The sequence below is a fragment of the Zonotrichia leucophrys genome, chromosome 15 (genome assembly GCF_028769735.1).
Source record: "Zonotrichia leucophrys gambelii isolate GWCS_2022_RI chromosome 15, RI_Zleu_2.0, whole genome shotgun sequence".
NCBI classification, from domain to species: domain Eukaryota; kingdom Metazoa; phylum Chordata; class Aves; order Passeriformes; family Passerellidae; genus Zonotrichia; species Zonotrichia leucophrys.
The window spans coordinates 10953728-10979975 of record NC_088185.1 but is presented as its reverse complement, the minus strand read 5'-3'; the positions used below and the strand labels follow the sequence as shown (position 1 = coordinate 10979975).

Here is a 26248-nt window from a genome sequence, read left to right as displayed (position 1 = left end):
TAACCCATAATTTTGTGCAGACAGATCTGTCTGCAAAACTCCAGAACCTGAAGAAGAAAATTCAAAAGCAGGAAGGCTTCAAAAGTTTGAGGTTTTTTAATTGTGCATGAAGGGCTTTAATCCTGTGAGATTGCTGCTACCAAAGCTGACTGTTCTGCAGGAACAGACACTTCATGTCCTACCATGGCAGGAAGCATTTGGCTGAACCCAACTCCTTCATCTGGCAAAGGAAGCTGAAGCTGGCAAGGCCCATTGCTACAGAGCTGTCCCTTGCCTTGAACTTCTCTGGGTCTTTTTGGGAAAAGCAGAGCTGATTATGAGGGTTTAAAGAGCCATGAGTCTTTCCTGAAGATATTTCCCCCAAAGCCCAAGACAGTTTCTTGAAGATTCTTCTGTCAGTTTCCATAGCAAGAGAGTGGAAAGGGCTCAGCATTTTGTAAGAATTTCTTAGGTTATGACTAACCAACAGCAGATTTCAGTTTTGGGTAATCTGGGAGAATGCTCTTATATACCTTTATCCCTAATTAACCAGGGAATTACTGAGATGGCTCAGCCACTGCACAAGGGCAGTGATTCCAGTGAAGTGAACTCTCACCTCAGCCAGAAAACTATCTTGGGCTTGGTTCTGCAAAATGCTGAGCAGCTTTCCTGGATTCTGCTGGTGCAGAACAATCAGAGCCCAAGCAGGGCAAACTTGGCCCAAGATGTGTCTTGGTCCTACTTTATACATTGAGAAATCAAATCACAATCACAGCCAGTGACTACAAACATTCAAAATCCATATAAAAGCAGGAATAATCTCTAGCCCTTCATTACCAGGCTCTCCTCTAGTCCACCAAAGCACAGATGTGATATGGTTTAAGTGAAGAGAGTCCATTCCCCAGCCTGTCAGTAACACTCTGCTAATGACCCTCCTTCTCTTTTAGGGTCAGAAAAGCCACTTGTGGGTGCCCTGCAGAGCATAGCATACAGACCACAACTGAAAAATACAATTAGTTAGGGGAATTAAGTTTATACCAAGTTTGTGGAAGGATTTTTTTTCTTCATTTTGCTCTGTTCCAGAAAGCAATTACATGACAAGGGTCATTATCCTGAAATGGCAGGGGAGAAATCTGACAAACAAGAGCCCTCTTGCAAAACAGCTGCCCCCACCCTTTCTGTGGAAATGCACTGAGGCCCCCCAGAACCATCCCAGGTTAGCCCTGACGTGGCACAAAAGAGAAATCAAAGCACAAAGTAAAACATCACACTCAGCTCTAGCAGCTCTGAGATCACATCTCTGACTAAACTTTCTATACTTTCATTGGTTTCCTCATCATTTCAGCCCAGTTTGCTCTGGGTGATTGACATCCCATCTACCTGCTAAGCTGTCAGAATTGGTGTTTTGGAAGCTCTTTTTATCCAAGGCAAACTTTCCGGGGTGGTGCTGCTGACATGGTATTTAGTTTGTGGTTTTGGAGTGTTTGCTCTTTGTTTATTTTGAGTGATACGAGGAAGAATAGCAAGAAAGGTTCATTTTTATGGCATGGGAAGCCCCTCCTGGCATTCCAGAGGGAAGGACTGAAGGGGAGATCTAGGACTGAGCACTTTGTCCTCACTGAGCTCCCAGAGCCTGGGAAGGAGGGAGGGGATCCTGGCAGGAGCTTGGGCTGCTCCCTGCTCCTTCCCACTGGAGGAGGGGAGCTTGCAGGCTCTGTTGGGTTTGTGCTGGCAGAGGATCGGTGTCAGATCCTCTCCCCCAGGTCTCAGGGGATCACCAGGAGTTCTCAGTGCCACTGGAGCAGCACAGAACTTTCCTGTGGTGAGGCTTGGCTGCCCTGCTGCCTCCATGTCCGTTTACACCTCACAAAAGGATATTCACACCCCCTTGCCAGGCAGACACAGTTGCACAAGGTTCAAACCAGCCCCCTGATTAAAGTGACAGTTGAGTCATCTGTTAGGTTCTCTTCTCTTCTCTTCTCCCAGAATAATGGGTTTTATCTTAAAATAAATTGGAAACTTTCTCTTTCCCCAGTCTTCCAAAGGAACCTGAATTTTCTTAGATCTGCTACATCAGATGAAGAAACCTTTTACTGTCATTGGCCTTTAATCCTTCATGTCCTTACAGAGGCTGTCCCAATGCCTTCTAAAGGCAGAGAGCAGCTCCCTGAAGCACAGGACTGAAAGCTGGGCAGGTATTTCTGCAGCCTACTTCAAAAACTTCCTAAATCTTTAGGGAATCAATGTTTACTCTCAGTCTTCTGGTCCTGTAACTGAATCAGTGTGTGTGGACTCTTGACTCCCAAGCCTTAATGAAGTGCAGAAACATTTTCTGAGACTGAATGCAAGATCAGAGGTGTTGAGGAATTCCATTCAAACAAATGGAATAATGTAAAACACGATTCCATTTCCTGTATTCCAGTGATCCAGAAAATGCAGGTTTGTCTAAGTTGTCTGCTTTTCCTATTAAGGAGAATGTATGATCAGGAAGGAATAGACAATTGTATCTAACATCATTTCTGCCAAATGGCCTGATGGGATGGATGGCTAAAAACACTTTGTGGCTTTGACTCCTGTTCTCTGCCTTGGAATATAAAAGAGTTCCACAGAAGACAATCAAGGTAAACCACAGCTAATCTTTAAATACATTTAAAATATATTTTACCAATAGCATACCAGAACATTTCCAGGATTTTTCTCCTTGTACAGACCAGAACTTGTTACCAAAAGTAGAAACAATAGAGCAATAAAGGGGAAAATTGCAGTAAATTAATTCCTGTCTGTGATAACCTTAACATGAGCCAGCTTCTTTGAGTGCAATGAAAAGAACAGAGTCCAAATGTTGAAAAGTTTTAAAGTGGCACGAAAGGCAAAGCACTGGATTTGTCTGTACTGACATTAACAATGTACTTATAGCCAAATAAGTTGATCACATAATCAAGACAGCTCAGAGCTGAGCAGAGACAACTTAGCCCAGCACTTCTCCCTGCCCATCCCTGGCTTTGTTAGTGCAGTGTGCCCTGTGACAGCAGTGGCTGGAGAAAGGGTTGGATTTGCAGCCACACAACGGAGCCACCAGAGCCTCAGCAGAGTCACAGAGTCCTGGATGTGCCAGGACAGGCAGGGCAGATGCACACCCTGTGTTTTACACTCAGCACTCACCGGCCACCACACCATGCTCCGGCCAGCCAGGAAAAACCCACCCACTGTGCCTCGGTTGGTGGAGTACATAGCCTGGAAAAAAGGAAAAAAGAAAGTTTTAATCATATTTCAAGTGTGCTAGGCAATTATACACAGGCTGAGAACAAACAGCCTGAATGAAGGGATAACAAAACACACAGGCAGGGTAAAGTGAGAAAAACAGAGTGGCCAAAAATGATGAAGAAAATACAACGGAATACAATACAATAATACAATGAAACAATTACTCTTTCATCTAGGTCTGCATTAGCCATTCAAGTTTCATTCCTTCACCTTTCATTATAGTGTGAAACATTAAATAAAATTAAATTTAACCAAGAAAAATTTTCCCTCAAGTAAAAGCTCACATGAATTTTTTGTTGGGGTGAAAAGCCTTTGCTTTCAGGCATCAAAATAGACTATAAGGTGCAAGTTTATTATTATACAGAAAGTATGCAGCTTTTTTACTCAATACCATCCTGCCCCTATAGGTATCTGTTCCCTTCTTGTGATATCAGCATTGTGCCTGATTCCCTCTGAAGTTCCAAAAGAAGAAACCAGCTAAAGTTTCCTTTTTACAAACTCATGTTGTCTTTGTCAAGGTATGGGCTTTAGAGGGAAGTTCCTCAAATTTTTATTAATGACCTTGAGCCATTATTTACTGGATTTCCATTGTCATCTCTGATGGACTTTGAACAGGTAAATAACGAAAGAAGACCTGGGGAAATTATCCATGTATTTTCTTCCAATGCAGAAGAAAGGAAGTAAACACAATGGATTTACATTTAACAACACACAGCATACTGGGTAAGTATTTGTCCAGTAACAATGTCTTCATGGCTGGAAAGAAAAGTTTCCAGGAATTAACTCAGCACACAATGGCCTGAGAAGCCAGAGATCAGCTCCTTATTGTCAGAGATCTTTAACATGAAGTTCAACTACAGCAACAGCCAGACTCTCATGGTAGGACCCAGCTCCCTCCTGCCAGACAACCAGGTGTTCTGCTGGACTGGGGCTTCAGATTTTTAACTATATTTTTGGCCTCTGCTCCTGTGCTGAAGAGGCAAAGAAAAGTTTGTGTCCACTTTGTGCAACCTGTAAATTGTTGGTGCCCCTCACAATATTGCCAGGTTGTTAGAAAGGGATGTTTGTTCTGCAGCTGACTTTTGTGCACTGTGAAATGTTGCTGGGATGCTCCTGGAAAGCAGAGGATCCCTGAAGGGCAACCCCTCCTCTCTGCTTGTCACTGGTCAGGTGTTCAGGTGACAAGGAGGGCTTGCCCCAGGGAAACCCGAATTCAGTGCCTTCCCCTGGAGCTCAGTGCATCGGCCCATTCTCTCAGACGCTTCAGCTCTGAGGTCCCAGCGCTGCTTTCCTGCCCTGGCTGCCGGGGCTTTGCTCCCGGGGCTCCGGGCTCCCCTTGCAGCGCTGCCGGCCGGGCTGGAGGCACCGAGCACAGGAACTGCCAGCCCTGCCGGGGCTGCTCCTGCTCCCGGCCCTGCACCCTGACACAGCCCCGGGCTGCTCCTGCTCCCGGCTCTGCACCCTGACACAGCCCGGGGCTGCTCCTGCTCCCGGCTCCTCACCCTGACACAGCCCGGGCTGCTCCTGCTCCAGCTCCGTACCCTGACACAGCCCGGGGCTGCTCCTGCTCCGTACCCTGACACAGCCCGGGGCTGCTCCTGCTCCCGGCCCTGCACCCTGACACAGCCCCGGGCTGCTCCTGCTCCCGGCTCCTCACACAGCCCCGGGGCTGCTCCTGCTCCGTACCCTGACACAGCCCGGGGCTGCTGCTGCTCCCGGCTCCTCACACAGCCCGGGGTGCTCCTGCTCCCGGCTCCTGACACAGCCCGGGCTGCTCCTGCTCCCGGCTCCTCACACAGCCCGGGGCTGCTCCTGCTCCCGGCTCCTGACACAGCCCGGGGCTGCTCCTGCTCCCGGCTCCGTACCCTGACACAGTCCGGGCTGCTCCTGCTCCCGGCTCCTGACACAGCCCCAGGGCTGCTCCTGCTCCCGGCTCCTCACACAGCCCCGGGGCTGCTCCTGCTCCCGGCTCCTGACACAGCCCGGGGCTGCTCCTGCTCCCGGCTCCTCACACAGCCCCGGGGCTGCTCCTGCTCCCGGCTCCTGACACAGCCCCGGGGCTGCTCCTGCTCCCGGCTCTGCACCCTGACACAGCCCGGGGCTGCTCCTGCTCCCGGCTCCTGACACAGCCCGGGGCTGCTCCTGCTCCCGGCTCCTCACACAGCCCCGGGGCTGCTCCTGCTCCCGGCTCTGCACCCTGACACAGCCCCGGGGCTGCTCCAGCTCCAGCTCCGTGGCTCTGCACCCTGGAGCCCAGGCACAGCCCCGCCAACGCTGCCTTCAAACGGCACCCGCAGCCTCGGCCGAGGCGCCTCTGCCGTCCCGTCCCTGTCCCCGCGCTGTGGGTGCTGCCACACCGCCTCCCCACCCCGGCGCACCCCGCGTCCCCTCCCGCCCCTGCCCAGCCCTGCAGCTCCCCCTCCCCGCTGTTTCCCAGGCCATCCCCTCCCAGCACAGCTCTCCCGCAGCCCCAGCGCTCCGTGGCCACTCTCAGGTGCAGCCATGTCTGAGGGACCCTGGCTGATCTTCACCGATCGCATCTCTGGGCTCCATCCCGCACAAACCCCAGCACTGCACCTTCCCCACTGTTGCATTCATCCACCCAAAGGGATGCCACCCTGGCTCACCATCCCCTCTGATGTAAACAAGTGCCCACATTTTGCCCACCATGCACCTGTTAATTATTTCAATTAAGCATCAAAATCTTTATCTGATTACGCATTCTCACTTACTACACTATTTTGCCAAGACTCTATAATCTACCTGCTCCTCAAGTAAAACAAAATAAAATCCCAACATACCCATAGTCCCACTGCCAGAACTATCAAAAAGTAGAGAATAATAACAGAGATGTCTGCAGCATTGTTGATCCTTATGATGGATTCCATCCTGGCTGCTTCTCTGGCTTTCTTCTTCTTCCTCTCCTTATGTGCTTCTTGCAGGGTTCAGGTTAATGATAAACTGCTGTCATCACCTACGTCTTATATAATATATAACTTCAGATTCACTTGTCTCCAATGGGACACAAGTTGAAGCAGCTGCTTTTCCTTGGACAACTTTTTTTCCCAAAGAGTGCTCCTCTGTCACAGGTGCTGCAGATTTCACAGTTCAGTGTCCCTGCCAAAGGTGCTCGGGGTTTTAACATCCACGAGCAGATGTCTGAGAAGGAATGACACAGAAAGGAGTGGCTTGGCTGCAATAAACCTGCATATTTACCTCACTGTGGGTGAATGCTTTTTTTTTTTTTTAAGTGGTTGTACCTGTAAATCTAGTCTTGGAAGATGTAGTTATTTTAGCTGATGATGGTAAGCAATTATCTGTGAGGAGTGACCTGGCACCTGGGGAAAACCCAGGGGTCCAGGATCTGGGACAACCTTTGTGTCATCTCTCAGCTCAGCAGCATTAGTCAATGGAGAAACACTCCTGTGTTTCTGGGGAGGAGAAAACTTCAATCTGCTTCCATCTCTCACATGGATACAGGTAAAGATGCATGTGAACACATGGAGCCAGGAGCTTACTGGGCTGAATTTCAGCCTGTTTAGACCGTGGTGCTGGCTCTCTCTATTCCAGCTAATCAGCTTCACATTTGAGTAAGTTCAAAGTTCATCAGACCTTGGATCTGCTCTCCCTTTATTTGCTCCTCTGACTTCAGAATTAAGCTAAGCAAAGCAAGTGGTCACAAAGATGAGGAACACACAGGTTATAGACAGATCCTCACAGCTCTGAGGAAGGAAGCTTCCCCAAATGATGCCCATGATCCTGTTTGAGCTAGAAGGGGTCAGAGAAATCCAGGGAATTTAGAACAATATCTGGGTGCCAGGCACATTTGTGGGCTCTGAGGATGTCTGAGAGTCCCATTCCCTGCTTGATACTAAGGAATCATTATTCATTTACAGCCTTTTGGGTGTAAAATGTGACCTTGAAGTGACACTGAGCAGAACAAGCAGTCAAGGACATGGGAAGCAAGCAGGCCTGACTGATCTTGCAGGTGTTATTTCCTCAGAGATGAAATTGAGGGCTGGCACTCTGCTCATTGGCAACGATTTTCTCCTGGGTAAACTACCCTGTGGTAATTGTGGATCATAAAAAACAGCAAAGAACCTATAATACAATGGGATTGCTTGAAAGAGTGAAATCTGAAAATCTGTCTCTTGTTTGAGCAGCTATACCCTTATAAAACAGTGCTACCTTTTTGATAGTTTAGGCATCTCTCCCAAATACATTCTTCAGTTTGTCCTACATGACTGTGAAATGTTAGCTTTAAATCCAACAGAGAAAAAATTAACCCTGGAAGCTGCTGAGCATCCAAAATTCCCATTAGTTCTGACCTTCCCTGCTGTGTATTTCAGTGGAAAATAAAAGACTTATTTACTAACCTTAATTATCAGGAAACAGTTTGTCTAAGATAGGCTGCAGATGGCACTTCTTTACAGAGATTGACACATTTTCCTCCGGGTCCTTGCACCTAAAAAGTTTGGTGTTCATGAATTCCATTTCTGTGTTCTACAGAGGCAAGCAAAAGAAAACATTAGTCAGGGACTGATCTATTCTGATGTGCCTTGTGTCCTCACCTCAGCCTCTGTCCACAGCTCCTGGTGTGGCCACACCAACAAAATTCCAAGGTTTGAAACATTAATGGAGAATCAACATCTAAAAAATAGTAATCACACAGTTCCTATCTTTATGCACAGTGGAAACAAGCTTCATTGTTTTTTATTTCTGTAGGGCACAAACAGAAACTAAGCAGAAACCAACATCATCTACAGGAGTGTCAGAAGGGGAGGGAGCTTTGTCAAGGCTCTGAATATCTCATCTCCACATCCTCATATCTGCAGCCCAAAGAGAAACCTGGAAGCATTGCAGGTTGTTGGTGCACCCAATGATTCACTGCTTGAATTCAGTGCACACAAAAGGTTTGCACTGAAAGGTCAGGCAGGTTTTCACATTGGAACAGGCTAAATCTTTCTTTGTGTCAAAGCTTTCAAAGATAAGCAAGAGTGAATCTCCTGATGGAATGAGGGAACACCATGTCAGAACACAACAATGATTTCTTTTCCTCACTCTCAGTGAGCAATGTGCTTCTGTGGGTCTCTCATCATCCTGAAGGGTCTCTTCAAGCAGGTTTAGGGTTCCAACACCAGACAAACTGACAAATAATTTGACATACTGAGGGTATTTCTCTAGTTTTGCCTGTGAGCCAGGGCAATTTACAGAAGAGAGATGTTAACAGGAGTGAGAAAATGAAATAGCTTAAGTAAGATAACACAGAGCCTCTGATCCCTGTCCATAATGAATGCTCCCCTCTGGATAGAGCCTGGTGACATCAAGCTTATCATGAATATGTCTGTTCAGACCTGATAGACAAAACAGAGAATGGGGGAGAAGGCAATGAGCTACAGACCAGCAAGGAACTGGTTCAAATTCCCACCCCAGGCTGCTGATGGAGAGCAAATGGGATAAATGTGATGGATCTGCATTCCCAAGTGACCAGGCACAGCTGCCAGGGCAGCTCATGAACTGGGTAGAAGCTGCAATTGCTGTGCTGGCCTCAGCAAATGGAACTGTAGCACAGAAAATGTGAGAATTACTGGCACTTAGCCAAGTCTCTTACAAACTTTTGTGTTAAAGCCTTCCTCCTGAGGATGACAAATGATAAAGCAATGGTAAAACAAATAAACTACAAACAAACAGAAAGTTGCATCAGCATGCAAAGTACCTCCCACAGAGGAACTCCTCTGATCTTTCCCCTGGCATTCCTCCACATCTCTTGATAAAGCAAGTAGATTTCTTTGGGGATGCTCTTCAGAAATGCTAACTTATACAGAATCCTTTCTGCAAGTAATGAAGGACAGAAACAGACCAAAAAATTGTAATTATTTTATTTGCAGAAAGCCATGTACTATGTTAGTAAATTCTCTACCCTCCTTTGATGGTTTCCTAGTCATGCAGTGTGAACTTGGAAGAGTTCATATTTGCCAGTGGACAGAATATAAATCAAAGGCTCTCAGCACAGCTTTCCTAATATGAGGGTGGCAGTTAGAGAATTGTTTAACACTTTCTTTGATATCAAAAGTCCTTCTTCTCTTTCTGCAATCTTCATTAAGTGAACAAAACCTGGTTCTAGTTAGAAGAATTAGTCACAGAAGGATGACAAAAATGTGGGAAACTGAAATGCGCAATCAGTTCAAGAGGAATTACTAAAAGGGAAAAAGATCTGAAGTCCAGTGGGTATGACGTAGATAGAAAAAAAAACCAGCAGGAAAACAGGTGTTTTCCTAAAAGGTTATCAGAAAGAAAGCAAGGTCATGCTATTCTTATTCACTGAGAGGATCAGGTTGAGAAACATGAACAGAACCACGTATTTATCAAGGGACAAAAGAGATAACAAAAATGAACACTTTCAGGACTAATTTTCTGATTAGTATCTCTACAGAGGAGAAATATCAGAGGACATAAAAATAGGTCTGTATGCAGATGGACCAGCAGAAATGAAGCAAGGAAATACACTCACTTCTTCAGCAACTGGTTAAATTATCTGTGTGTGATCACTAAGTACACTCAGCCCTGCATTGCCAATCTTATGAAAACAAAAATCTCAGGGCTGTAGTCTTCCTACAAAACAGGCTAAGACAGCAAATAATTAATTTATTTTTTGTTTATTAGTGTTTTATTAATTCTTATATTTAAGGAGGTTAATAGGGGAAGACTAATGGCAAGAGATGGGTTTGAAATTTCCACTGGGACTAATAAAGTTGAATAACAGATTAAAAACTACTCCCCAAAGCCAATGCAGGCTGTCTCCAGATTTAGCACCTGATAGCAGGGCAGATTAATCTCCACAAGCAGCTTCTCAATTGAGTAGCATTCTCATTGAAACAGAAATATTATTATAATTATTATTCTTTTCTCATAAATAATAGACTAAATAACACAGAACATTATGTGTTACCCTCATTATCTAATCCATTGTGTTTTGTGTATATTAGAGTCTTGCTAACCCTTTTTGGGATTTCCCCTTTCCCTTCAAACGATGTGTCCGGAAAAACATCTTTCAGAGATGGATACATGCTGACCTGCCACTTCTACTATTGCTAAACCTAAATAACAGAAGGAATTATGCAAATGAGCTGCATAATCATCACCCCAGCTCTCACAAGTATTAACACTCATGTTCCAGAAACACTGTAAGGAAAACAACATCTCAACTGCATAAAATAAAGTGAGAAATGAACAGGAGCTGAGCTGCTGATGCCCCTTCCACTGAAATAATTCTCCACTTTTCCAGGAGACCCAATGAAAGCTTTGGTTGCCCTGCTTGATTTGCTCAAACCCAGTGTAATCACTCTTGAACAGCAGACAGCCTCAGCCTTTGTGGGTATGTTTTGATTGTCCTACAGCAATAAACAGCCACAAATATATTATTATTTATTGTGTCTGACAGTTTAATTTGATTAAAGGAATCTAAGTGAAGGGGGAGAAAGATCATAATATTAATGTCCAATTTGCTGCACAGTGTCCCAGGGGCTCCTCAGTTAAAAGTGTTTGTAAAGTGTTTGGTTGAGAAATCACATGGGGACAAAATCTTAATAATATTCTCCAAAATATATATGAAGCTTCCTGAAAAGGAGAAAGAACAGAAAATATTGTTGGAGAGAACCTGGGAAAATATTCTTTAAGGAATCTCTGATCAGGATAAAAGTGAAAAATTTGTCTGCAAACAAATCCCTACGAGAAGGAAGGAAAAGCTAACAGATCAACAACAACAAAACCACAACCCAGATTATACACAGATTATTGTTGGAAAAAGAAAGGAGAAAAATGGCAATAATGAAGAGTGCGAAAAATATACTGACATCTGAAAACAAAAAATATCAATAAATTACCAGGTACATTTCTCCCCCAAAATAAGTGTGATGCAGTCTTTGGACAGACTTTAAAGGTCATTTAGTAGAAAGAACACTTTTGAGAGGATTTCTAGTTCAGAAATGGAGCTCAGATACCAATAGTTTTCTCCATTAGATTTTGTTATTTCAGCCCATGTGTGCATTTAGGGAGGATTTCTCCAGGTGTGTCAGAGCACCGGGAACGAGGAGAGGTGACCGTGGCTGGGCGGGGCTGTTTCCGGGATTCTCACTGAGGCACAAGCTGCTCCCTTACATTTTTAGCTGAGTGTTTACCGGCAGCAGAACATCAAAAACTCCTACTTGTTCTTTACGGGTGCAGGAGATCTATTTCCTCACGTTGTGATGTAAGGAGATAGACAAACTGATCATTAAATATAATAAACACAGGAGGAAACTCTTGCAAACATCTGCGGCTCCTGCTGAGGCGAAGCAGCTGTGCAAGCCCAGCCCCGCTGATGCTCGGACCCTCACGTTCCAAACCCCGCTAATCGCAGCGTGCTCAAAGCAGCGGCAGCAGCGAGGACCATCAGCATTCCCAAAGGCAGGGAGAGCCACCTGCCCTTTGTTCCAGCAGCACAGGGGCTCATTATGCCTAAGAATGCATCACTCAGGCACAAGGAGGAGAATATTTAGGGATAGCCTGGCTTCAAAAGCCGTATCTGCCCTGTTATCTGCGGGCTGCAGAGGGCAGAAAGCCCGACGGACTGGATGAGCCGGTATTGCCCAAACCCCCACCGAGCCCAGGGAGCACAGGGGGACCCTGACACTGACACAGCTGATGAAAAATCTTTTGGCCAGGATATTTTCTCCTGAGAAGCTGAGAGGCCTCAGAAATTAAATATAAACATTGATTATGTGCTGCTGTGGAATGCAACAGGTGCATCTGGGATTGGTCTCATGTGTTGTTTTTAATTAATGGCCAATCACAGTCAGCTGGCTCAGACTGTCTGACAGTCACAAGATTTTATCATCATTCTAATCCTTTCAAGCCTTCTGATGAAATCCTTTCTTCTATTCTTCTAGTATAGTTTTATATATAGTTTTTTATATTTTATATTTTATTTTATATATATTCTTTTAGTATAGTTTTGGTCATATCTTTTTAGTCATATAGTTTAGTCATATAATTTTCTTTTAATATAATATATATCATAAAATAATAAATCAGCCTTCTGAAACACGGAGTCAAGATTCTCATCTCTTCCCTCATCCTGGGACCCCTGCAAACATCACCACAGGACCCAGTTATGGATGTTCTCCACCAGAAGAAATGTTCTTCAGGGAGAAAACCTCCTGGAGCAGTTCTGTGCATTCCTGCCATCCCAGCATTACCATAAAGCAACTAAAAATTCAGCATTGTATCCTTTTTTCTTTCTCTTCAGTGGCGCCAGGAGCTTGCTCCAAGATTTGATACAAAATTATCATTTGTACCCAAAGCAATCATTACAGCAATATTTTTCATCCATCCAATCCATGGCACAATCTATAGCTGCAGCCTAGAACAACATTTACAATCATACACCAATTTATTCAGCTCAACAGTGGTAAATGGAAACAATGACACATCCATATACAGGATAATTATGCCAATACTAAAGGAACAGAGAGAAATCCCTGGAATGCTTTTCCTTTTCCCCTTGCTCCCTCCAAAAAAACCCTCATAAAAGTCATCTCGATTTTATGGGGACTCCACATCTGCAGTTTACTTCTTTAAAGCCAGAGAATGATACTATTAGCAATTAGGAGTGGTAAATCAATAAGAGCCTAATAAAGAACAGTTCCAGCAGCAGAACATAACAACTTCACCTATTTTTCAAATAATGCTGCTGAAAGGAAAAGCTCCTGTGGGCTTGGACAGCTCTGAGAGCCTGGTTAGCTGCCAGGAAGCTCAGGATCTGTGATGGATCCACAGAGCAGGTCAGAACTCCATCCAGCTGGTTCAGCAGCTCCACCTGCTCAGTTTCTTGTCCCTACAGCAACAATTCCTGTGCTTTCCCCCACACACAGCACACAAAATCCACCTGTGGATCTATCAGGAACAGGGATCACGGGGTAAAGCTTTGGCAGCCTGGCCCACAGCACAGGTGGGAGTGTGAGCAGGGTGGCACTGCCAGGAAGATCAGCACTGATGACAGGCTCTGTGTGCCTGCTTGCAGAGGGACAGCTTTGAAAAGCCTGCACTTTCACAACCCTGCAGGTGTGGAAGCAGGTGATTCAGATGCAGTGGCACTGTGTGGAACACTGTGTTTAAGAAGGGTGTGTAAAATTTGGAACACATTTTTCAGCATCAGTTAAGAAGTTTCACATCATCAGGACATGGAAAACTGTGCTGAGGGCTGTAAGACTGAGCTGTGCAGAGCAGGGGGAGGACTGAAGTCACCCCAGGCAGGAATGCAGCTTCCAACACCCCCCAGACAGATCACATGCAGAGGGAATACATCCCACTGCAGTACAAGCTCACAATCTGCTCTGAGAGATCTGTCCCAGAGGAGCAAAAATCTCTTCTAACTCCCCAAATGTCAGTGGTCCTCCCTTAAACTCATGCAAAAGAAGAGTAAATGTTTAGGGAACATCATGCAAAGATCACAGATAGAATGGGAGACGCACATTCCAGAACACCCTGGGTGTAGCCCAGAGGGACAGTTAAGAGTTTGAGCTTCCATTTGTGCTTGTAGATAAAATTTTATTTCAATACTTTCGAGAGAAAGCAACCACACATTAATTTTTTTAAAAAATAATTTGATGACAATACCAGTGAGGCCCTTTCAGTTGTCAGAGGAATAGCACATGTGTTTGCTGAAAAACTGTATATTTGTAACTTTCGGGATTTTTTCCCACATCCTGAAACACAATTTTACACACTTTACACTATATTGCCACTTTCAAAAATTTTGAGAGATTTCTTATCTATCAGTAACAGGAGTTTTTATAAAAAAGCTGAGTATCCAAACTAGGAAACACATAAAAAGCTACTTTTCCACATTCATACATTAGAAATCACCTCACTTGACTGAAATAGTATTTAAATTGTACTTTCTCCAAGGAGATCACAAGGAGTAGAGAATAATTATCATTGTTGTACAATCACAGGACACTAAAGTGATTTAGAGTGGCTATTATTTTACTACTTGTTAATGATTCCTTAAGAGTCAGAAGCACTGGCAGTAAGAGAAAGGAGACTCATTTTACCATGGAAGACTTTTCACCACGATCAGGTGCTTCAGTGAATCCACCATGACCCATGTCAGAGCCCAGGTGACCTTCATGAGCAAATCACTGTTACATAACAACCATCAAGACAAAATCCTTCAACATTTTGGGGACAGGAGGGGACACCTTCACTGTCACAGCAGCAAAGCTAACTCCCTAGAGCAGCACAAAGGAAGCCTGCTACCAATATTTGTGCATCCATAACAACAGGCCAAGAGATTCCCACATGGCTGGGGTCACCTCCCACATGGTGGGGGCAGATCTGAAGTCCCAAACTGCTTGGAAATAATGCAGAAAGCAGTGCAGGCCCAGGTTTCCAGGCTTCCCTTCTCACTGCTTAGTCCCTGCTCCATGCTGGTTGCCAAATAAGCACTGGAGTCCCCACCAGTGACAGAAATGTTGTCTCTCCCAGTCTCAGGATGCTTTTTGCCTCAGTCTGGCATTTTGGGTTTGGATGGGAGATCAGAAATGGAGCAGTGTCCAGGCACTCCTGAGGCTCAAGTGTCCTTGCAGTAGCTCTGTGCTTTTCCTGACATTGAACTTGAAAAAAAGCAAATATCAAAGAAGAAACTTCTCCACAAACTTCTGTGTTACACAATTGTCCTGATTTCCTGCTTTGCAGAGGAAAACACACAGATATCAGGACACAGATCATTTGAGGACATCCTTTGTACACTGGGCTAACAGCAAGCACTGCACTGGCAGGGTCTGCGCTGCACAGGGAGCAGCTGGGGCAGCCCCTGGGACACCGTGTCCCACCCTGGGCTTTTTGGCACCCAGGTGACACCGAGAGCATGCAGGGAGCTCAGGGAAAAGCACTGAGTAGTGAAGTGCCTGCAGCATGTGAGGAGAGGCTGAGGGTCTGAGTGTGTTTAGCCTCAAGTGAAGGTTTGGGAAAGGAATCCAACTGCTGTAATCAAACATTTAAAGGGTAATTACATGTAAGATAAAGACACTTCTTAGAGATAACAGTGCAAGGGCAAAAAGCAATGATCAGATTGGGGCAGGAGAAATCACCAGTGGATAGAGAAGAGATACAGAAGAGAAAAAATTCAGTGTAAGGGCTGAAGTCCTGAAATAGGTTGTCTAAAAAGACAGAAATCTCTGTTCCTGGTGGTTTTCAAAATCTGATCAGACAAAGCCTTGAGCAATTGATCAAGCTTTGAAGGCAGCCTTGCCTGTCATGTTCTCTGGAGGCACACTTCAAACTAACTTATGTTATCTGGAGATCCCTGCCACGTTTCCTTGTCTTTAACTCTACCCTGCTGCACAAGGCTGTTTGACAAGCTCAACCCTGCACTCAGGTCTGCTATCACAGGCTCACAAGCCAGAGATTTGACAAATTGTAGTTCTTACAGTTACAGAGCTGAAAAAGTCAATAGTGCCATCTACTCATTTTTTACTAATCACTCACTGCCAAATCCTTGAGGCTGTTATCAGGCAAAGGCCCATCAAACCCTGGAGAAAGCAGAGTGCACCTCAGAGCCCCACTTCATTGTGACTAAACTGAGCAGAAACTGCATGTGAGCCAAATGAAACCACACCAGGGCTGTGGGGGCAAAGTCTGGGAGCTCCTAATCACCATTTGTGCAGTTCATACACAGATCTCTCCAGAGCTGCAGGAGAGGTGCCCAAATAACTTCTGGGAAAAGCTGGCAATGGGCTTCATCAGCTGACTGTAACTGATTTATTACACTCAATTGTTGATGGATGATTTGCAGACTGAGGCTACATATCCCAGTGACTCAGAAGCCTTACCCACTGCAGTGAATTCAGCACTTTTTCCAGACACCAATGTTAATTCTGCTCTCAAATACAGAAGTGATGGCTCAAAATTGGGGGAATGGCTGAGAATAAAGTGCAGTAATGACCCTGAGCTCACTTTGGCTTCTTGATCCCAAAGCTGAACATCCATGACTGCAAACATAACTCAGGGCAGCCCTGAGATCCTGACTGTGGTCTTGGACAGCACCTGAGAGTGAGAGTGGCAACCAACAGCTTAGACCAGGCAAAAACTGAGCCACATTCACTTTACTCCTCTTTTTCTTTCCCTAGAAATATTTCCTAGAACACAAGTACAGTGGAATTCTGGCACAGAACACCTGTGTGGCCACAGTGGATTCTTCAAAAGAAATTCCTAAGTACCTTGCAGTGTTAGGATGAAAAAAATTAATAAATCCAATTTAATTCCTAAAAAGAGAAGGATGAAGAGGAAGAATACAGCTCTAATAATAGATTAAAACAAACAAACAATTTTAAAAAGCAATCTATAAGCACAATTCATGTTAAACCCATTGAGAGTTAGCTAGTTAGAACAGAATACACATAATAAATCCAGAGAAGTAAAAATTAAAATTACTAAGATATTAAATCTGAAACCAATTCAAAATACTTCACTTTTTCCTTTCCCAAACCTAATTTTTATTTTCATATTCCACTAGACCTGCTGGAAAATGCAGGCCTGATCTTTCCCTGCTTAGCAAAGACTTGTCTTTGATGTGGTTGGTAATGAGCAGGAACAGGAGTGGGACAAACATGTGCTCAGTGCCTTATGAGCACAAGAGATGAGAACAAACCTGGTCCTGCCCTGTCCTCAGTGAGAGCTCAGTGAGTTGCAATTCCTCTTTCCCTCCCCATTCCCAGCTATGTCACATCCATTAGCTGGAGACTGCAAGGCTGTTTCATGGAGGTTTCATGGCACTAATGGGGAAAGTAGATGTTTATAGCTAAAATTCTGTTTTTATGAATGATGTTCCTAGGGCTTAATGGGTTGTGTTTCCTTGGCAACAAACATATAATGTGCTTTTTAATCAGGTTTGTACATGAGCTTTGTACAGGACCATGCCAGAGGTCCCTGCTGATAAGGTCTCTAAAACATTATGAATTCAGAAGAGTGGATCTAGCCTTTGACAAAGCAAGGGCCACACTGGCAGAAGAGCCAGAGCCTTCCCTTTATAAAGGTGCTCCAACTGCAGGCTCCTGCTTTTATTATCTAAGTTCTCATTCATGCAAAGAACCATCTTCACTTTTTTACATCAGTAAATTTCATTAACTCCCTGGTTATCCACTTAAATATTCTACACTTGAAAAAAAAAAAACAAAACCAAACCCAGAATTATATCCCAGGAATGAAATTTGTAAGGCTGCCCTGTGGTTTATCCTGAAGAAACCTTGGAGAAAAAACAAGTTACTTATTTTATTTCCTGTTTTTCTAGAGAACAACTTGTTACAGGAAATGGGCTGCAATCTGTTACTGAACTTCAACATTCTTTGTGATCCACAAGAGGGAATCCCAGATCCACAGAAAAGAAATCCTAAACTCCACAAACGGTACTGGTGAAAAACCAGACTTGTGGTGAATATGCACAGGCACAGAGAACTCCTGTGGCTGAAGTCAGCACAGATCATCACAGGGCCACTCTGAAGCACTGCTGACATTTTGTTTCACAACAAATATAAAAGCTCCATCTACAAGTCCAGAAAGGTTTAGTGATAGGAGATGAATTCATTTTTTTTTAATCACATCCATGGAAAAAAGTAAAATACTCAACACCACATGAATCTTGGCTGGCTCCAACCTTGTAACTGTGAAAACAGCAAAGGTAAAAGGGGTGGGACACTGAACTTCTGACACAAAGCACCAGCTAATTAACTCATTTATATTCTGAGATTGTCATTCACATAGTAAACCTAGTGAAGAGTACACTCATGTGATCCATAAGCACCTTAAAACATTTACTAACCACTAATCCATGCAGTGCTCCCAGTTAAGGGAGGCTGACAGCCATTGCCATCAGCACCAAAAATAAGAGGAAAGTTACAATCAGCACTCATCTGATTGGATTATTTATTAAAGCAATCAGAAACTTAGAAAGAAACCATTCCAAACATGGAAAAAGAGTGTTCTACTGTTGCCTCTGAACCAAGAAACACAACAAAAGGATTATTAAACACATGGAAACAAGATCTAATAGATAGGGAGGAAAAAACAAGGTGGAAGGAACACCAAGTTTTACAATGGAACAATTAATATGAGAGATAATTTGCAAATCAGACTGAACAGAATTGGTATGAATAGAGAAAGTGTTCACTGAACCAGCACAGGTGGCACAGGGAAGGAAAGAAGGCAGCAGAACTGTTCCTTGCACAGGCAAGGCTGTGCAGGCAGAGAGCCCTGTCTTGTTCCTCTGCCATTGGGCTGAGCAGTGCAATCAGGGTCCCCACTGCCCCTGCACCAAGCTCAGCACAACGGAATGTTCAGGATGTCCCAACAAAACCGCCTCAGTGTGCTGCTCCCCAAGAACGAGACTGAACACCAGCCCTGCCACCACCAGCAGAGCACCCCAGCCTGTGCCCACCCTGCCAGAGCTCCAGAGGCATCTGGAGAACACACTGGGGCACAGGGTGGGATTCTTGGGGTGTCCTGTGCAGGGCCAGCACCTTGAATCAATGATCCTTGTGTGCAGGGGGATAGAATAAGAAAATAGTGTAGAAAGTAATCTTGCTCCTATGGAGTTGCAGCTGGGCCAATTATCAAAGATTGGGAACAGGCCTGACTTTACCAGGCCACAGCTGTAAGCAATGAGAAGAAGAGTGCAATAAAGGAGTGGGGTGGCTCTTTTTGAAAAAGACAGGGTAGCCTTGACATAATATTCAAACTACCAAACCCTCACTTCTTCACAAAGTAGCCAGCTGGAGTCAGGTGGTGCTTTGGGAAGAAGAAAGAGTCAGTGCTCTGAGGAGCTGCCCACGAGAAACACCAGGAAGGTGTGAAACTTTTGTGATAGAAGACAACAGCATGGAACCCCTGCAATAAGACGACAACACTTGTGGGTTTATTCCAGCTCAGGATGTTCTATAATCACAAAGGGGTAGAGAGGACATCTAGAAAGCTTGCAAACAGGTACAGCAGCCACAGTTTCACCTGGGAATGCTGCTGACATCATTCAATCACTGCAAACAAATCATTATCCCCAGCTGAACAAAGCACCCAAGGCACAGCAGCTTCCTGCCTCAGAGCAGAGCTGCTCTCTGCCCCATGATGACACAAAGGATGAGGCAGTCACAGCTGCAATGCCATTCTCAGGAACTGAAAAGTAAATTGATTGCCATGACTCAACTGCTCAAATCAATACTCACCCTCCCCTCCTCCTGTACACACACAGACATTTTTCTTCCTTTAAAATAAACAATATCATCTCCAAAGTTAAGGAGCATTACTGTGCTTAATGAGGTATAAGCACATTTTTCAGGGGAAAACATTTTCCCCCTATGACTTTATTCAGTGAAAAATTTGTCATCAGTTCTTGTGAATCTGGTCACTGACAACCAGGGTGTAACAAATTTGAATTCATGTTCTTGACCTGCTGGAACTGGTTCTGAAATTGATGGCAATTTAGGATTTGAATCATGCCCATCAGCACAACATCCCAACACCTCTGTGTGTACAGTCCTACATGGAGCACATAAAAAACATCATTTCCCTGGGATCTGGCACTGTCCAAAGCTATGACATCATGCAAGAGGCAATTAAGGCCACTTGAAGTAGATTTTTAATGAAAATTAAGAATTGACAATTGCCTAAATACTAAATAATTAATAACTTCTCAAGAAAACAGTTTGAAGCCCCAAGAGCAGATGCATCCATTAACAAGGAGAGTAAGCAGCTTCATCTCTGTTCACAGGTAGTAAAAAGAAATTCAAGCTCTCTGTGCAGAGAGCTGCAGGTGTGAGTTGCAGCCTGCTGAGGTATGTGAGCCATAAAGATCCTGAGAGCCACAACACTGAGCACCAAAGCACAGCCATCAGCAATGGAATGTGCTCCTGCATGGGCACTCAGGGAAAAGCACCTCTTCTGCCTTTATTTGCATAAATAACACGATGGATGGACAGCCTGTGGTTGGTCTGAATCTTCTTTTAATCCAAGAAAATCCTCTTTATTAAATTACTACCAATAGCAGCTTCAGATATTGTTTCTCCTGCAAGTGAAGTAACAGCACAAGGAAAACAGTAACTGACAAAGCTTTTGCCTCTGATTTTTTAAACTGTACATCCAGTTCAATTAATCCTACTCAAAGACAGCTTCTGATGGCTGCCAAGGTAAACAGCAGCTATTTGTCCACACAAATGATGGATTTGGGACCTAGACTGTAGTGTTCCTACCACTGACAAATTTGTTTCCCATATTCTCAACACCCAGAGCAGAACATTTGCTGCCCAGAAGTACTGAGATGGTTATTTTCAAAAAAGCACAAACCCTCACACATGGGATCAATTTACTTACAAAATACATAAGTGTCATCAGTGAAAGAAGTCTTGAATTTCTCCTTAGCAGTAGAAGAACAACAAAAATCTAAAGTCTGTATTTCCTACCACTCTCATCATTTAAAAAACATTAAGTCCCTGAAATCCATCCCTTTTTTTGGTGTTTGACCCTGATTCCCTTGGTGATCCTTGCACAGCCAATTCAACATCCCAGTGCCAACAGCCCCGTGGAGCCCAGGGATGTGCAGGAGATGGAGCTGCTGTGTTCCCTGGGTTGGGAGTTTGAGATGGCCTTCGACAGCCACGTGTACAATGAGAATTTTTATCCAGTGAAACATCAAGTGATCATCCTCTGGATGATCCCAAAGGACACAGAATTGCAGATACTGCAGGGAGGCAGGGGCAAGGTGCTCTGACTTTCTTGTTTATTGTCCTTTTTATTGTCCATTGAATGAATATATTTAAATAAATATGAATAGACAGAACTCAGTATGTAATCTTCATGTAAGATATTATATAGAAGAATCTACATCTTACTTTACTTTACATTACTTCCTCTAAAATTATCCTGAACTACTAAATCTAATCTTATATGTAAAAGATTATAAACTTTATATACTACGTGTAATACATTACTTTCTCTAAAATTATCCTGAAATAGTAAATCTAATCTTATATGTAAAAGGTTATAAACTTGATATACTATGTGTAATTTACTTTCTATCTAATTTTGTATCTATAAAGTTAAACTTTTATCCAATAGAATGTTTTACTTATTTGTAATGCCACTGTATCAAGTCCAAAGGTGTTGTGCTATCATTACTCCTAACAACACTGTCATAAATAACAAGTAACACAGAAAAAAATTTCTTCTCCACAAATTTTATGGTTTGGGGTGGGGTTTCTTTATCTGCACACTTTTCCTACACAACCTGATAAGAATAAAATGATAATGCAGAGATAGAGTAACCATCTCATGCTGTTCTTTCAATAAATCAAAGGATTTGCAGGAAAAAAAGGAGAAAAATAACTCATTAAACAGAGAGGTGGGCAGGGAAGTACTCTGTTAGCTGGGCTACAGTGTCTCCAGATATAAGTTTCATTCAAAGTTCTGAAGTTTATTGCAAAACAAATTAATTCCAAAATTCTGAAATATCCTTTGGGAGCCCAGACCCTGATGTGCAGTGGCAGTGTAAATAATGCTGAGTGAACTTTCAGTGCCAGCACTGAAATCCATCCTGGATTGGGTACTGCCCATCCTGCTGGGCCATGCAGTGCAAAGGGAAGGTCCTGCAGCCTCTCAGTGAAAGCACAGCTTCAGCCACAAGTCACAAAATCACCCACTAGGAAGATGTTTGTAGAATCTGTACTTTAACTTCCAGTACTACTGTGTAAGTGAAATTTTAGAATAAAACATAAGAATACTGGTTCCAGGCAGGCAGAGTTACATCCTTTAGATGTAAAGCTATAGAGCACCCAGGTGATTTGTGTTAGCTGCTTAAAATCCCAGAGGAACTTGTTTTCTTCTAGTAACTAATGATAATTAAATCCTTGGGGGTTTCATGAGCAAGATTTGATTTCTGTGAGTACGGAGTGAATACTGTGCAAACAAACTTCTCCAGCAGATGGAAGCATTAGTCAGCAAAAGCTGAGCTCTCCCAGGACTGTGTGAGCTGCAGCACCACAAACACCCCCACTGCCACTCACAGAACTTCACCAGCTACAAACCCCAAGTGCTTCACACTCGTGGAAAACAAATCCACAATTCTGTACCTCCTGAGATCTCCAGTATTGCTACAGCATAGCACACAATTATTATTTCAATATTTACAGAAACTTGACATTGGTGGAAGTCCAGAGACAGGAAAAGCTGGAGTATGAATTATAAAAATGTGGATTTCAGGTAAAATTTACCAAAACCCCATAAGCTCTACCAACCTTTTCCCACACCTCCCTGCCAGTTAAACAAACACAGTCTAGTTTCTTGCTTGCTTTCTCATATTTTACCAGTAAAAGTCATCCAAACATAAATGTTTAAAATGTACTTAAATACAATAACCTCAAATTGCTAGGTAGAGTGTGGAAATAAAACAAACCCAAGTTCAGGGGTCATTCTGAAGCTCAGTTAACAGAAAAAGTAACACAAGTGGCCATTAATAGTAGGATCAAATATCCTTCAATTACAGACCCAGCAGCATCCCAGGCCAGTACCTGCAAGGCTGCTCCAATGCATCAAACCCAGCAAAGGCCAGGATTACTGACATATTTTACAGTGATGCAAGTCCCTTAGCTCACCATGAACAGAACAGCCTGATCTGCAAACCCCACCATTGCATGGCCATTAACTAACCACTGTTTTCAAACTAGAATTGAAGGATTTACACACAGATCTGAAGCACAAGCGAGTGATTTTTCATGGCTCACCTGATTGTTGGGAAGCCCTGAGCACTGACTGGCTGCTGCTTTCCCCCTCTGTGAGCTCTTCTGTTCCTTGCCACCTGATCCAAATGACATTAAATGATTTCAGGTATGAGGCACAACTTTCTTTTACAGCTACTCTGGCACACAGACTGAGATTGCTCTGCTCAGTATCAAGCAGTACTTGTAAAGCATAAGGATGGGAATTAAAAATAAACAAACATCAAAAACCCCCACCCTCTATTCCCTTTCTTCTCCCCATACCTAAGTGGAAATTCTGTTCCCTGCCCAATGAAGTTACATTTCCTCTTCTGGATTTTCCTCCTAGCTCTGCCAGAGCTGAGCTCCTACCCCCATTCCAGCCTGCTCCCAACATTTCAGCAGCCCTGGATTTCAGTCAATAGCTCAGGTGCCCCATAACTCCTCAGTTACCTGGCCTGACATCAGCCCTCTCCAGAGCCTGACTGCATTCCTGTTTGCAGCTCCACAGTAACTGTAAGGATTTTGATTTTCAGCCTGAAGATGACTGCACACAGTGGGGCCAAAGAATGGCTCATTCCAGGGGCTTCAGTGGGAAGTTTGTAACTCATTTCTAGTGAGCTCCAGAGCATCTGCAGGGGCACTGAGAGCAGAGACTTCACTGGACATGTGGAGGCAGTCACACTCACACATGCATGACCTGACCAATAAGCCCTAGACATGTAATTCTCTCAAAATGCAGAAAGCTTGGAAAAGCTGTTCTCATTAAAAGTTATCTGTTTATCCATAGAGCAACTGCATGTGTTTATACACACACACAAATGCTGCCAGAGGTACAGATCTGCACATCACAAACAGTGCTAACCACTGTTTACATCCCCACGTCCTCACATGAATCACACACTCACTGAACTTGTTCTTCAGTACCTTGCTCATCTCTGATTGCTGCCTCCTACTTTTTATTTAACCTCTGCTTCACCTCTCACATTGACATTTCTGGGAACTGCTGGAATTATTAAAACAAGACAGGTACATGTCAGCAGTGATGAAACAGAAATTGGGAAAGGTAGGAAAGAAGTGGAAAACAAATGACAGGCACACAGGGAGCCTGGTGCAGATGCAGCAAGCTCAGGCTGTGACATTCACTGTGACAGCACCTCTGATGTCTGGATAAATACTGGGCTGGGCTATTTATCTGAGAAACCAAGGGAACCAAAGAGGAAAAAACAAAGAGCAATAGAAACTGCAATCTCATCTTATGCAGAACCACAGGACAACACAGATTTTCTCCATTTTCTTGTGGTTTGATGTTCACAGGTGGGAAGATCCCAGAGACCAATGGAAACAGCCCAGCCAGAGAAGTTCCAGGACATCAAGCAATGGGGTCTTTGAGTCACAGGCAGCCCTCCCTGGAATCTAAAAATATAAATAAAAGTCTCTCTTTTATTGCAGTTTATGGGAACATTTCCTGGCACCCATCATGACAAACTCTTTTTCCCAGTTACCTCAGCCAACTCAGTAACCATGGCAACAGCCTCCAGTGCAATGACATCATATGGTTTCCTAGGCAACCACTCCCAGTGCAGTGATGTCATGTGGTCACCATGGCAATGCTCCATGAGGCCAGGAAGAAAGTTCTCTAAGTGGGAAGATGGGTCAGAAAGGACAAAAGAGGGCTCAGGGAAGAGCAGGATAAAAGATAATTGAGGTAAAAATATCAACTTTGTAGCAAGGAGAGATGCAAGGAAAAGGAATGGATGGACAGATTGAAGGACAGACAAGACAAAAAAGGAGAAATTTTAAGTAATTTGAACTACAATTTGTTTTTTAAAAAATCTTATTTCTCTAATCTGTAATATGTTATTTAGGTCAGAGATTCTGAAGCAAAGCATGCATGGTCACAGAAGTTTAAGCATGGTTCAAACACTGATTTACTGACAATCCAGAAGAAACTGTCAGAAATCTCCAGAGACACTGAGGGAATCACACTACATAGATTATACAGGTACATTTTCTAATCTATTTCCATTCTCTGGCTGACTACCCAGGGCTCTGTCACAGCAATAACCAGGTGTTGCTGCCACACCTGTGCAGGGCTCAAGGAAAAGATTCCTTTGCTCTCTTCCTTCTGCTCTTTGTAGTTGAAGCCACAATTACAAGAACCTGGCCAGCTGATGATGAAAACATGTTTTCCTTTTACTGAAAGCTCCTTCAGATCCTCACCAAGATGGAAGAGTGTCCCTTCTTTTAATTTTCTGTCTTCTTCCAGTTCTCTTATACTCCCAAACATTTGAATTTACTGAGTACAAACACCCTTTCTGCATTGAATCCTGTTTTAGCTCTGGCCAGTCCCAGCCAGCAGACAATGTTACTGCCAGCTTTATGTTAAATGGCTATAAAACCCCTGGGAAAAAGCTTCTTGGCAATAAAAGGCCAGCATTATTGATACACAGTGTTTTATCCATGTCTACAGCCTTGAGTGCAAGATAAAGTAACAAAAAGCTCTGCCTTCTGAGGACAGCCTGCAGGCTAAAAGCTCAGGGCAATGCTCCTGAGAATCTTCCAGGTCTATCACAGGATTTTTCTATCCAGCAAGGCATCCTCACACAGTCTCTCTACAGCAAAACCTTAGTGCAGTTTATTCAGCACAATTCTTGCCCTCCATCACTCTTTGCAGATGGAGTTAATGTAGAATCAGATGTAGGGACTGTGGTTGTAACATTGCAGCTCAGCAATGCAGGGTTGCAGCTGTGACATCTAAAAGTGACTTGTTTTCTGCAGTTGAAGTGAAGAACCTCAGCTGGTCTATTCAGACCCAAACTTCAGATAATGTGAAGCTTAGAAACCAAATAATGTTGAAGCTCAGAAACCTAATAATAATGTGAAGCTTAGAAAGCTAATTGGAGCATGGCTGTGGATGAGCTGTTTGTGTCAGACTAACCCACAGACTCTCCCAGGTCCCTGGCAGCAGTGCCCACCAGCCCAGCTGTCTGCACAGTTCAGCACAAAGGAAAAGAGCACATTCCTATACAAAGGATTTGGTCCAGTTTGTCACAAGGAAATATTTTTGTACCTCAAGACCTCATGCAGATTGTTGCTGTTACTCAGATAGCAACAATGCATTTCATATGCCAAGCACTTCCCAAATCTCTACAGAGGCAGGCATTAGGGCTCCTAAAGGCCAGCTCCTTCAGAGCTGCCCACTCAGTCATCTCCAAGGGGTTTCATTG

The 26248-nt window shown here is 43.8% G+C and overlaps 1 protein-coding gene across 5 annotated transcripts in view; it reads right to left on the bottom strand.

Annotated features, from left to right (window-relative positions):
* The window catches only part of SLC5A1 (solute carrier family 5 member 1), a 51301-nt gene that overhangs the window by 20179 nt on the left and 4874 nt on the right, over positions 1–26248 (bottom strand). For 2 of the 5 annotated variants that reach the window (XM_064726670.1, XM_064726673.1), the window contains 2 exons: positions 7620–7746; positions 3142–3213 (listed from right to left, as the gene is read on the bottom strand). In XM_064726670.1, the coding sequence (XP_064582740.1) occupies positions 3142–3210 (69 nt within the window). In that variant the 5' untranslated portion in view covers positions 3211–3213; positions 7620–7746. Of the gene's footprint in view, positions 1–3141; positions 3214–6044; positions 6135–7619; positions 7747–8959; positions 9076–23045; positions 23120–26248 lie in introns of those variants that run through there. The other 3 variants (XM_064726671.1, XM_064726672.1, XM_064726674.1) reach the window with 3 other exon arrangements.